The 15,180-nt window shown below is 34.0% G+C and overlaps 1 protein-coding gene across 2 annotated transcripts in view; it reads left to right on the forward strand.

The window, feature by feature from the left end:
* Window positions 1-15,180, forward strand: part of LOC125057549 (E3 ubiquitin-protein ligase znrf2) — a 36,183-nt gene that overhangs the window by 16,474 nt on the left and 4,529 nt on the right. Inside the window, exon 2 of one of the 2 annotated variants that reach the window (XM_047661315.1) lies at window positions 3,031-3,036. The exons of the other annotated variant lie outside the window; for it this stretch is intronic. Within the exon in view, the coding sequence (XP_047517271.1) occupies window positions 3,031-3,036 (6 nt within the window). The remainder of the gene's footprint in view (window positions 1-3,030; window positions 3,037-15,180) is intronic. 2 annotated transcript variants of the gene reach the window in all.

A 15,180-nucleotide genomic window follows, 5' to 3' on the forward strand; every position in this document is an offset into this window, starting at 1 on the left:
CGGTCAACTTTATATTTAAAGTAAATATGTCTAACCTTCTCTTTTCATAACATACACTTAAGTGAGACAAAGATATGTATGTGTAATGACTACAGTATTGAGTGTCTTCCTGTTGTGTACACGTGATTGATGAGTGTGTGCACTCAAATCATAATGTATAGAAGTATGTGTTTTTATGGGACATGGGGTAAAGGAGCAGGCGGGTCATTTAGTTAATGTCTAACCGACGCCCATGGACGCCACTTCTTTTGAAGGCACCATTTACACATTGGGGTCAAATAAATGTATAATTTGTTTTACCGTCTGTGGAGCGCGCCTTAAGGTCGTAACGACTTAAATAAGCCTTCATAAATAAATAGTAAATTAATAATAAAACAACACTCGACACTGCACAATCTCATCAAGTTTTTATGATATACCCTCGGCGTATAATAAATAGTGGAATGATAATTAATATTTATAGACCGTGGTTGTGATTAGGTGATACAGGTCACGTGTCAGCAGTGTTATAGTATTATTGAAGTGCGGTTGGCACGTGAGCGCACATTGTAGCCTCTGAGATTAGCCAAGCTCGTGGCCCGTGGAATAAACCAACGCCATATAAACTTAATTACTTATTTATATAACCTATTTACTGACATATTCTAACCTCACGTGTCTATGGTTTTCATTTTAATGTTAATTGTAAAGCATACAGACAATTCTACCATTTTTCTGCTCCTGTTTTTTTAAATATAAATGGTAAAATTAAAATTTTTTTGCGTTTGCCGCTCAGCGAGAGAAAATGTAATTATTCACATTGACAAGTGGGTCACGTAAGTTTTTGCCGTCATTTCGAATCGTTACGTAAGAGCAAAACTTTGAACTCCTAAGCGCTTTCTAAAATCGACGATCATTTACTATGTTAACCGCTGAAACATGGTTGAACATAATAATATATTAACAACATCATAACCTACGAAACTTTTATTAAATCAGCGTCACTTATGTTCTTAAGACAGCGAGGTGGTAGTTTTTTATTTATTTAACAAAATAAGCTACCATTAGGTACAGAGTACTCCAATGCGGCTATTTACATTTTACATCACACCCAAAACAATACATACACATACAAAAAACAAAACAACATTAGACAAACAAAGACTAACTATTTCCTACAGTAAAGAAACTGAGAAGCTAACTTTTTGTCAGTTCATACAACGAACAATTAAAAACGTCTTTTCATCTATGCAGTTCGTTAATTTTATCCATACAATATGCCATGTGTGCCCTTTTCGAGAAGTTAGTCTTCACTGTGGTAACCATCAGGCAACCTGAGTCCTAAGTACTGGAGCACTGCCAGATGTATTCCTTCATTAAATACATGAAAGCGCAAATTCTTGGCGCACTCTGAGTTCGTCGTAGCCCACAGAAACTGTGAGGTGGTGCATTTTATTATATTAATAGTTTTTTAATTAGTGCGGTTATAGGTTATATTATTGTTTCATCTGCATCGACATAGCGCTTGATAACGTATGATAACGTGTCGTTGCGACAACAACAAACCTGTGTTTGTTGTCGTCTTTGTTTACAACCAGATAATGGCTATAATATTTACGCGCAGATGATATTGCATCTCACACAGTCATTGGAGAGATAAAAGATATTATTTTTTATAACTTTAACTATGTATTTGTACGAGTATATCTGATTGGTATGCATAGACAGTGCGATTATTTGTAAATGAGATTACTAACATTAAATAAATTGCAGGTTCATTTAAAGTTTGCAGTTATTTGCGTTGTAATATACCTATTCTAATATAGTCAGTCTTTACTGATATCTTTGGTTCCCTTTGAGCTCTGTTCCCGTAATAAATATGCAATGAGCACATTATCGAAGTAATGCGCATTAATTGAAATGAATATAATGGAGTACTCGAAGTGCGATATCGTACACTCAGACAACCACAAGTGCTGATAATGTTTGTTTGCTCTGTTGATAATTGCGTTTGTCTCACACCAGAAATTGAATAACAAAATATAGAGTTTAGTCTTACCATAGAAGACGCATTAGGTTACAGATTAAAATCAATCCCAATGGTGCTTTATACCGATAGGCTGATGTAACTATTCATACAAAAAGTAAACGCGCTTCACAATGTTGCCTGTATATTCTATCAAATTAGGAGGGATGATAATACATATAGACGAACATAAATAAACCGCTGTAGGCCAAGGAATATTTAAGAACGGTTTTTATCTTTGCGGCGAAAGTTGTTGCGAAGCTGACGTAATGAACACCACGTACAACGTTGTCCTTTGAAATGTTTTTAATCATTATAACATTTCGGTCAGTATAAATATTGTCTGTGGCAAAAGTTATGTTTCGGAGATTGGTTTGCAAGTCGATTTCAAAATTTGCGACTCTTTCAATGTTTTCAAACGTCTATTTACTTTTTAAATTCCTTTGTTAGTGTCACCTTGAATTTTAGCAAGGTTAAAGGTAAATTAAAAAATATTATTATTTTTACACAAATGCAGCTTATAAATTTGTACTTCATCAACTGATAGATCGCTATATTAACACAGTAAATTTTATATGATCTAATATTGTTCATTGTTTGCCTCTTGAAAAGACGAAATTAGGCAGGTTTAAGAATAGTTACTAATAGACAGCTATTATGTTTTTACCCGAGTTCGCTTAACCTGGTTTCCACGATGTGACAGCGTCATTCTCACAACGTGCAAACTAGGATTTGTAACGTATTTCTCTCAGAATGATTGTACTCGTATGATTTCACGTACACTTTAAGTAATTTTTCTTTTTATAATTTTCATATTATATTATGTATTACATTCTATTAATTATAAGTTATTAATAATAAACAGTTAACCAACGAGTTTGTTATTAGTTTAAATGAATATCTGCGAGAGCCGATTGAATTCAAAAATGTAAAGAAAGGTCAGTCAGGTCACAAAATCAACGTTGCAGCATTGTTTTAAAATAATTAAGTTTGAATGACATTTAATAATACCGTTATTGTTACAGTTTCAGGTATGTAATGGTTTACAATATTTACAATGTTAAAAAGGAACTGGTAAGTTCAATATATTTATAGCAATACAATAAATAATACTTTACGTATTAGGTACAAGTAGATTTATTATACCGAATTAATATTTTAGTACTGTAATGTCTATTTGTTAAATGAAGTTATCAGCACTTTAAGTATTTTCCGATAAAGCCTTAATGCCAAATACATGTTTCAGCGTGATGAATAGGAACGACTAGTGGAGTAACAATTTATTTTGTTCAATTTCCTCGTTATAATCGCTATTCTTTTAAGTAAGGTCACTTCATTCAATAAATTTTTAAAAGGAAGTTTTAGAAAGGTTTCTCTTAAAATTTTGTTAAAGATATCTACAATAAGTTGATAACGACAATGGTAATGACAGGAAATTAGAAAGATTTAATATTCTTATATGCTTTAAATTATTTTACTATTACTGTGAATCCTTGAGATAAACCAAGCTAAACCATTCAATTATTTTCAATATTTTGGTCGTGTCGTGTTTGGACGAAGATTGTGGTTTGAGGCAAATTGTGATGTTGATGTCACGAATTTCTAATAAAAGTCCGCCTTTAATTTAAAGATGCTTCATGTTTAATTTATCTTAAATTGTTTCTTTGATGAGTTATGTTATACTTCCGTCGAAGTTATCTTTCGTGACTAACTTATCGCATCATTACATGACTGTGTTGATATTTCATAACATGTCGTACATGTTGTATCGTACCAGCTTACATGTGGCAAAATATCATCGCTCTTAAAGATCAAACAATCGTGTCTACTGTGTAATATCTGCCCCCTTGCGCATCAATAGTGTTCGATTTAAGGCTAAAAATTTAATTAATGTATGGTACTTGCTTCTGAATATTATTAGTTTTGAATATGAGAATAAAAACTTGCTATTCAAGTAATATCTTTTTAATTATATCAGGAGATAAGATTTCCCCATGCTTGTCGAGAGACTATTGTTTATTGTCTAACTACTGACAGCTGATCATAGCCGTTTGCGCGTCTGTCACATTAATTGCTGTCATGGCAGTGACGTGGATGACGTTTTTGTTTTCAAAGTATGAATTCTATTGAATGTGTACTTTAGGAACTCTTTAAATCCTATATACAACCAGTACTTTATCCGCCTTATAATGCGATACGTGCAATTGTGAATCATGACATGTCAGTGTATTTATATTCGAACAAAGGGTGCGTACGCACAGGCGCCATTCGATCAAGGCTACCCACTCTCGCACTTCGCCGATGTTCACGTTACCTAAATGGTCAACAGGAGAGACCAAAATAGATGGCTGGGTTTCATTTCAGTTTATGTATAAAGTCCCTGAGTTGAGATGATTAGAAGTTTAAATGTCTACTATAACAAATTCCTAGAATACTGCGACAGATAAATCCCTACACAACGCACTGGTCGTTCAGTTACGTTATTTTCATTCAAAATATTCACTGCAAAGTAACTGAAACTGTTTTGTTTCACTGATATAAACATTTAATTGTCCTTCCGCACCTCATTGTCTGCGACAGCAGCGCGATCTCATTATCAGAGCATGAGACGATTCTAGCGTATAAAACTGTTGAATTGTTTACGTTATGAAGACCTATCCATTAACTGCATCTTAGAAGTAATAATAGTAAAAAGTCAACAGCGTCAATTAAACAATTAAGGTGTAAGGTGATACGTTGTTATTTCCTGCTGAGGTTTCGCATAGCGACCGTATGAATACTTCACATTGTTATTATGTTATGTACGCTGTAGGCGTTAAAGGCGCGTGCTTCGAGTAACAATTACCTGAAAATCTATTTGTTTTGCCTGGCCGTTTAATGACAACCGCCTCGTGGCCGAGCGGTGTTGGAGGCCACCCAGACGCTTGGGGTTCGATTCCTCGTCGAAGGGCAAATTGAGTGAATACGAAAACGACTCTTTGATGCAGTTGTGTTGAATCTGTTCAAGGTGGTCATTGTGAGTAACTCACGTGGGCTCGCTGAATAGTAAAGTGACAGGGGTTCCACATTTGTTTGGGGGATGAATGATTTTTTTATGGGGGGCAAAAAGATAACGTATTTATTTTAGTTGCGACTAATAGGTCCTGGGTATCCCGGAAACAATTTTTTGTTTTTTGTTTAAGCTCAGAAAGCTTAACTTTCTTTATGATTAAAAAATTATCAAAAAAAACAAACGCAGATAACTGAATGCCCCTTGCCCCATGAGAATAAAACTGTAAATAAAGTGATATGTAAGTATTATTTCTATATGTTGGCAAGAATGAATTGTTAAACCCACGGTATAAGTAAATGATTATTTTACAAAGATGTTGACTTTGAATCATCACTGCTCACTCCTTAGCAACCATTTTTGATACCACGTGTACATTAAGTCTATTTACATTTATCTTAATTAGTTTGAAGAATTATTACTTTTGCTTAAAATATAATTGTGTAGCTTGATTCGTAAAGCAAGTTACGATTATAATTGTGTTAATTATAACGACGTTAATTATAAATATTAGTGGATCTTGCACGTGTTACCATCGGCGCTTACGCATGTTTAAAGTCCCGTATCGAACCCGGAACTTAAAAACCTAAATCTAATCATGTCACTACAATAAAACATTACGTCAAACACGTTTGTCATCATTATTAATTCTCTTACAAATGACTACTGTAGATCGTACTTAAGGTGATATCAGACGGTTCACTCGAATGATTGTTCACTCGAGTGAATGCTTCTTCTTTTTTCATTCTATGTTCACACGGCGTAGACGAAATGATACAGAAATGAACATTCATTGTTCTTTCTTTTAAATATGGCATCGAATGAAGTCGTACGTCTTGGAATTAGTTTAATTTGTGATCATTTAATCAAAGAGTTGACAAAAAAGAAGCAAAGAAAACGTCGACGGTGGTGGGTGCGACCATGGATTGAAAGAAGAAATTTATTAGGAGCTTTCAATACATTGTTGAGAGAACTAGCCGTTGAAGATCCTGATTCATATTGTAATCATCTTCGAATGGATGAAAATAAATTTGAAGAAAAGTTAAAAAAAAGTTATAACTTCGTCGACAACGTGATGTCCGTCGGCTACAGGACTCGAAACAAAATGGCCGAATCCGAATGAAAGTTCTCTCAGTGTTCAGACCGTTCATTTCTCGTTCATTCGGAGTGGGAATGACAGATACCGGATGCCAATATCCAACACTGTTGGATCGGTTCACTAATGAATTCATTCGGCACTCGTGTTTCATTTTTTGTTCAGACATTTCATTTCGAGTGAAATGTACCGAATGAAAGGTGAAAATGAACAAAAAATGAACCGTCTGATATCACCTTTAGATTTATATATGATTTGACGTTATTTTACGCTCTTGCCGAACGAAACCGAATAGTCTCTATTTAGCTTTAACTAGTGAGACTTATTATGTTGACAAAACTACTATCACGTAATCGGCCTTATCAATTAAGGGCGCGATGACAGTGGTCTATCTGTCAATAACTTGTCGATAACGGCCTTCAGACTGGACGATGTTTATGTGTTTGGGTACTGTTAGGATTGATATCAGCCGGATCATCGGACCCGATGTATACAAGTTCTGACCTCCATAAACGCAGATAGATAGAAGTGTATGCTAATGAGCATGGGCGACAATTGATTAAACAGCCAATTGACAGACATTTTAACCCGGGAGGATGTAGTTACTATTTATACCATCGCCTGTAGCACACACCCCAAGCTAGGCCAGAAATATATGAAAGAAAAACTTTAACCTAGTTGACATGGAAATATAAGGAAACCAACAATCGGCAAGACAGTGTCAACGACATTTATCTGGAGCGGATAATAGTCTTAGCGGGCACCGAGGGCTGACTTCTGTTCTTCTTTATACTGAAAATAATTTATTTATGTATGTTACGGTTATAACTCTTCATGTTTTGGAGAACCCCTTATGACTCATCGCCAATTAAGGCCTGAATCATAGTAATAACGCTTATTATGCGTCATAATCTAATGTGATTTATTTTTATTTTAACTATATAATAAGACAGCCAATCATACAAATTCAACCATAGACTCGAGTTATGTTCAGCACCTCGTACGTTTTGTGAAAACAATACAATGTGATAGGACTGTTTGAATAGTTGTCCTATCAATCTAAGCTTTCAAATCAAAGTAAAGGACTTTGATATATGACAATCATTTTTCTGGAAAGTACCTCTATTTATAGACATGAGATAGCCACTATCTACCAGTGCTTATCGTTATGAAATATTTCGTTATGTTGTATACGTGTCTTCAGAATTTATGATTATTAGACTAAGAAGTACGAATTAAAAATGAAAATACACTAAAGTAAACAAAAGTCTACTAAGATTTAAATGTCTCCAAGTGAAAACATAATAAAAGAAAAAATTAATATGTATAAATGGTCAATAATAAAACTGTGTCAGCTAAGAGTTTCCCGAGTACTGTTATTTGCTATTGTTTCTGGTTTTCGAAGAATGAATCCATTTCACATTTCTCTTCTGCTGACGTGAAAAACACGTTTCATGTACTTGATAATTTGTGTGCAATTACAGTTATCTTCCAAAGAACCTGTTATTGAACCAAATGTCACCAATTTACATGTCTCATTATTATCTATTGTGGGGCGGACTCATTGTCACATTTCACTTTGAGAAAGAGTTGTAAACTAATTATTTTAAAATTATGGTTTCACGGAAAATAAGGATTTCAGGTCCCATTATAAGTTTTCAGTATTTCTCGCCAGCACAAATATTCGATGCATTCAATGTTTCGACTCATGTCTAGACTGCAATTCAATTTAAAATATAGTGTAGAAGGTATTTCCTATATCTTAAGAGCGGTTTTCGTGTGTTATGGGTTTGGTTCCGGGTTATTTTAAAAAGCCGTCGTCCTTTAAGGCGTATACCGTCTCGCCGCATCGATCGCAAGCGACGCCGGTGGACAACATTGTACTGTACACTGTACAGTGTACAGTGCTATTATTCTATTAAATACTCATATATGCAGGGATTGTCTTGAATAAGTTATATCGTAATATAATTTAAGAAATGTTACTCAAATGTATAATTAAATCACCAGATTACATAGACGGAACACAATTAACATAAATTAATCGCCTCGTTTTCGATTGTATGATTAAAAGATATTTTCGGCATGAGAAAATATTTATTCTTTACCAAACCCCCTGGTAAAGCTGACGATTCTTAAAACTATCCAGTTGAGATGCTAATGTGTTTAAGTTCCTAGATTCAATAGCATTTTTTCGAACCATGACTTCTATAAACTGAAACGTATTGGCATCGCAAAACCGAACAAAAGAACGATAACTTTGTTTGTGGTGTCTATGTCAGTTCTGAAATTTAACTGTCTAACTTGCTTCGACATACTTTGAAACTATTTTAAATAAATCATCAATCACAATAAGCTATTATGTCTTATTATATATAATCATTTAATAAAAAACTATTCTATTATATTTGAAACGTAAAGTTATCTGATGCTATTATAGTTGACACTACAATTTTTAAACGTTTCCGACAAATTTTGATAGGAGCTATCAATATGTTGGTGTTTACAAAATGTCAGTTAAATAATAAATGTTTTACAAATTGTTTAACTTATAAATATCATGGGGTAAGTATTGTTCACGAATTTGTTTTCAAAATTAAATACCTATATCGAGGTGAATTATCGATATAAAACCTTTGCAACAAATAAAACAAAACAACTTATAACTCGAAAATCATAAGTAACTTTAATATAAAAAAAAACCTTTTAATTGTACAAATTTCGTTTATACATTAAAATGACAAACTCGTTGAATTGAGAGACACGTTGGCGAAGAATGAACATATAGAGAGAAAAGCCCCAAAGAAATAGATGAATATATGTTTACACCCTATTGAATATTGCCTAAAACATCCTATGTTTATTCAAAGAAACAAAACAGCAGAGCAGAAAGTACAATTCATGAACATAATAAGAAATCTTTTAATTATAATAAATACTAGTGATATAGAATTATTATTCTTATTTATTGTAAAGTGAAGAACCAGGCGGGGTGTCTTTTTTTTAAGTTTTACCTATACTGTACTGATTCTTCAAGAAGGTTTAGGTGTGTAATTCATTATGCTATATTTTAATACAATTATCATTGAAGAAGTCGCAGGAAAGACGCGGGCTGGTTTAAAATAATATACGATATTCTAGCGAATAATGTTTTATTGTGTTTGTTATACTATCTACATACCTCCATAATTAATTGAAGATTATTTATTATACATAGTTTGTGCAATTATATGTAGGCACTGAAATCTTCAGCGAATCAAAGTCGTTACACTATAAACTCGACATCTTCAAAGTCGTTAGAAGGGGATTGTCTATATTCTTATCTTAACTCAAAATTATTCCAAAATAAAACTCTTCTATATCCGAAATATAAAAATTATAAAGTTTTTACTATATTGGACATAGTATATTATCCTATTAATCTAACTTTATGAGCTAATATTAATTAAAATATTGAATTCTATGTGTTCTTATCTATTATTTGGACACGTTCGATACAAAAAAGTCGTTTTTACAAACAAAACGTAACGTTTTTAGAATGGCTTATTCTGTCATAGTTTGAAGGTCATGGTACGAATTGTCATACAAAATGAACGAACGAAATCTGATTACCGCTAAGGTGACGTGGGAACATACACTGTCTCGTTTTTTCGATGCCAGGCCATGGTACGAATAAGCGATGCATCCCAGTTGTGGGTTGTCAATAGGCTCGCAATAAGTGCTCATGGTTTTTTGACCTGGGGGCCGGTCAAAAAACAAAATTAAATATATAATATTGCAATTTTGCTTATTTTTATTTAATTATATTTTTTTATTATTAGATTTCTGAAAGGTCCTCATTTAAAAAAAATAGGCATTTGAATGGTTGAACCCACCATTTGGATGCGGTAAAAATTTAGAGCAAGGGTTACCTCATACAAAAATGATTGCAATCAATATAATGAAGACCTGGCAAGTTCCCGTGTTTCATTTGGCATTTTCCAATGGCTGCGTGCCAGGCTGGCCGTGCTAATGCACTAGCCGCGAGTTCGATACCCCTAAAACAATAACCTACTTTTGAGGGCGTCTACATCAATGATTTTGCCAAGTGCCCTGATGATTACGGTGTTAACGAAAGGGGTGTCAGAATTACATTCTTCCGGGTAACGGCAATTCAAGAGCTTCAAAATTAATGCCAAGTCTGTTAGGGGATTAAATTGTGGAGTATTCGATTTAGAGCTGTGCAACTCTGTCGCAAATTGGCTTCTGCGTTCTCTGATTGAAAGATGTTGTAGACCGTAGAGTTCCTGTGAAAAGCTTAAAAGGACTTTCCGAGGCTCTACTGTCTACTGGCTGTACGCCTACGCTAGTCGCCGCTCGGCGCTCGTAACGGGCGGACGTAACTTTCACGTCCTAATAGATAGATCCTAGATGTAATCGAAATTATCGCGTGTCTAGATTTTGATACAATAGTATATGTGCTCTCGATTTTAATATTTTTACTCATAGTAAGTTACCGGAATGCGGGTCAACATAGATGAAAGTGAACCGTGCTATATTATACATTTTAAATAGTAACTAAAGCTGTTGATAACTAACAAATATTATAGTTATAACGTTGTTTTGCTATACTAAGTGTATAATGAAATAAATATTATTCTTGATCTAAATGCTGCAAAATATATTTAACGCTGCTCTGCATCGCGCTTCATCATTATGAAAGGCCATTAGATTGAACAATGAATAGTTCGGACTTCGTTCACTGTTTGCTTCACCGGTATTCATATTAAAATCAAATTATCTATTAATTTAACGCTGTAAGTAAATAAAAAAAGACACCTTCACACATTAGCATCATTTAAAAAATCCTTTTTGAAGGTGATGTTGCACTATAGTAAAGGATACGTGTTAATTGGTAACTAATTAATTGGTCTCGGGAAATTCGTCATTCAATATTATGGCTAAACAAAAATATGTATATGATACGATACACAATAGGCCAAACATTTATTAACATTCAATTGATGTTGAAGCCCGATGATAATATATTTGAAGTTAATCTAAAATATACGTGCATGAAAATAACATAGCCGATAGTGGTATGATTAAAGAGAAGGCCATAAACAAAATTACACGATAACGAACTTGATTGATGTCAACGGCATAATTTAACTTCTAACCACATACATTTTCTATTCATTACGGATGTTAGTGAAATTCCCTCGTACACGCGTAGCAAAACCACTGTGTTTTATTGATTTTTGTATATAAAAGACAGACGGGCCGCTCACTCATTCGTGCTTCAGGTACCTAAACTAAAAATAGGCTGCAAACACTTCTTGTGTGACGTCTATAATTTCATAGCGTATACAGTTTATAACTTCACCACAACACTGTAACAAATTACAGTTATAACCCACCAAACCGCCCTAAGGAGTTGCGTTTTGGTCACGTGTTCGATTCATATCGATATATCATGCGTAATAAATACTAATAAACACAGGATTCCTCTTAATGTCTATATTTAAAGCGCTACGTCAACTGCAACGAGACATCACAAATGATTGTCGTGTCAATGTTGTTCGTTAATAAACATCAAATGGATTAAATAAAGTGATAAATAACTCCACTGGGGCAAATGGTTTTCATTCCATGGAAAATGTGCAGTGGGTTGCAATAAGTAGGTGGGTCAGGTGGTCAAGGCCGCGGTAAAATGTTCGATTATATATTGCCTTGTGCTTTTACCCTTTGCAAGTTGCGTGTCGAATAAGATATGAGATACGACTATATTTTACACATGACCTTTGTTATTTCGGGAAGTTTAGCACATTGCGCGCCGACTGTGGGAACTTAATGGGCGGAATAGCCCTGAAAGGTTCAATGATCTGAATTTACACCACTTTGGGGTCCTCGAGTGGTACTTGTGAATCATTGGATTATTTGCTGAGTAATCTTTGTCACCCACCTCATCTCTAAACACAATAGTGGAAAGTTCAGAGTATATATAGAGATAGATTTTTCGATATCTGCCTTTGTTATTTACAATTCAGCCACTGGTTTATTTTTCCGGTTAATATACCAGTGATTTAAGCGTTTAAACGGCGGTTCAAAGTTACTGGTTACTCACTGCTGTTCTCACAAAGCATTACGACATTTACCAGAGCCCAGATTAAATTGACCCCATTTTGGATTGTTTTATTAGAAAGATCCTTTTTTATAAAGTATTAAAAATAACGCGTACGTATTATCTACACCTCCTTGTATCAAAACCGCGATTTATCTAATATCCGACAGATTATAACAGAATGTCATCTGCAGGACCGTGACCGGATTGAAGCAATCAGTTCTCCGCAACAGAGGCTGAGATATCGATGCTGAAACGACTTCACACAATCGTAGACCTTATCATCTCCCTCTTGAGGTTAATATCCCTTGAAGATGAAACTTTGACGACAAAAATGACGATCAAAATGTCCTTTGTTTGCACAGAGTTGGCGATGATCGCTTTTGTTTTGTTGTTTGTAATAAATGTGCTTCTCATTTGTAATATTTGTGTGAGTTGTGATGTGGCGAGACTTTTGATGTATGTAAATGGTTTTCATCAAGATTTTAAAAGGCCATATTCTTATATTAATAAATATAAGATAATATTTTTGTTCATTCCTTTCAGCCTGTTGACGTAGGCCTCCCCCCTAAATTTCCAGTTCGTGCGGTGCCCCGCGCTCTGCACCCAGCATCTTCCCTCTACCGTGATCAGGTCATTTGTCCACCTAGTGGAAGGACCTCCATTCCAGGACTCTTTTACCCCATCGACCGTTCTTCGGGTTCTTCTGCCATTAAGCTTATTGGTCCTTCTTGCTATGTCGGTGACCTTAGTTCTTCTACATATAAGATATCTTAAGAGACAATAACACTTTCATTTGGGCTTATAAATCAATTCAAATTCTAGACCTGAATCGTTAAAAAATGATGAGTTGCTAATGTAACTGATGATACCACGAAGTAGTGTGGAATTAAACAAGAGATATTGTGATGTGAACTTAAATATTTAAATTCTATATTATAAAGATGTGTTTCGATAAATTCTGGATAGGAGCATTTAATAGTAATAGTATTTTAATTTCTTAATATGAATCACACTTAAACGTCAAAACTTCTTTCTAGACTTTAAAATTGCCATTCTAAAATACCTTACTTGTCGTTTAAAGTGAAACAATAAATAAGTTTAATTAATAACGAGACTGTTATCGTGTTTAATATTGTTTGGGATCAAGGATGAAAGATAAACCGTTTGCGGTGATGATACGATACAAATCTTTAAAAATAGTTTATTTTCCGTGTCTTTGCTCATGAACGATAAGAGTACGTTGCCCTTCTCTATTTACTCTCGAGCTGCCTATCACCGACCCCTGTATGCACTCACTTATACCTAGAGGAAGATCGAATGACAAGTGCATAAAACACAGTTCACAAGTGACGAGATGCAGTGACCCGGTGACGCGGACGGGTCAATCAATAATCTATTAGCTTATACGCTCATACAGAATAATGGCATCGTTGCACAAGACTGGGCCGGACAACATACGCGGTTACTGGTATTAATGATAGTAAGTGTTCAGTTTGGTTAGAAAAGGCAAATAAATATAATTTTTTAAGCCACGAAGGCCTCACAGCCCCCGCAAACGCGAGGTTGTATAATTAACTTATCACTTAAAAATTCTGTCAGCTTTGTAAAAAAATTAGATGAATGGAAGTGAAGCGCGATAATTACTGAAAGTATAAAAATAGAAAAAGCCCACAGACGCTCCAATTAATCTAATTAATTGAAGAAATTTAATGTTGCTTCATTTGATGAATTGTTTGAAATATGAAATCAGACTAAGGTATCAATTAATAATACCTCTGAAATTAGTAAATCGTTTTCATTTTTAATATTTGAAATCAAAACCTATCTAATCATAATGATTGATGGTAATCGATATGATTACTCACGGATTATGGGTCGTTTGGTCTGGACGCAATATTTTCCTATTATTATTTTATTAACTTAATGTTCTATCTTTTCGCTTTACGATCAATCTCTAGATGGTAAAGGTAAATATTTAAAAATCTATTACTCAGAACAGTGTGTTGAGTTAAATTTTACACCGATTCGGTAAATCCTTATTATTCTAGTTCAGCGTAGTCGGCTTAATTAATGGCTTATAAATAAATTCTTTATTATTTTTTTGTTTACCTTTATTGATGAATTTAACAAAACATTAAAGGCATATATTGATAAGATGGAGGATTAACTCACATAAAAGGAAAACATTTTTTCGAACAAATAAGGAGGTTCATTAAACTATACTCCTTATACGGGAAACTACATTTCATTGCCTTATATATTATTAGCAGACTTTTGTAATAGTTTGAAGACGATAAGCTATGTGTTTTTGGCGTAGAAGAGAGATCATGTCAGTGTAAGACAAGACATTGGCGATGCCCATTAAACGTCCTCAAATAAATGGCATGTTTTTAGATGTTGATTTATATTTAAAAAGCCTATTTTTGACGACTTATTTTGGAGCAGGTTTAATTTAATATAAATATATATTAATTCGATTTAATTCATTACTCGATGATCCGGTGAACTTCCCATCGCCTACATTTATTTATGTCAAAACTTTTTAAAACCAGACTAAAGAATTGACGGACCTTATACAACAGATATAGAATAAATATATTACAACCGAGTGACAATTTTTTATTTCTAAACAATCATCAACAAAATGTTCTAACTAGGAACAGTTTTTATTGCAAAATTCAATTGTCGTTTTAAGTATTTTTCTTTACTTATTATTTATGTTTCCCATCGTTTCAACCATCCCGTTACTTCCATAAATATTTAAAGATCATTAGCCAAATCGGTCCAGCCATTCCCGAATTTTAGCGAAACAAACGAACAGCAGCTGTTAACAGATAGATTACATCAACAAGCATAATATTGCAAAAAAAAACTAAAATAAATAAGCGCCTTTTGGTTAATGATCTGTCTTCCAATTTCGTAAG

Source organism: Pieris napi, chromosome 16, assembly GCF_905475465.1.
Source record: "Pieris napi chromosome 16, ilPieNapi1.2, whole genome shotgun sequence".
Taxonomy (NCBI): domain Eukaryota; kingdom Metazoa; phylum Arthropoda; class Insecta; order Lepidoptera; family Pieridae; genus Pieris; species Pieris napi.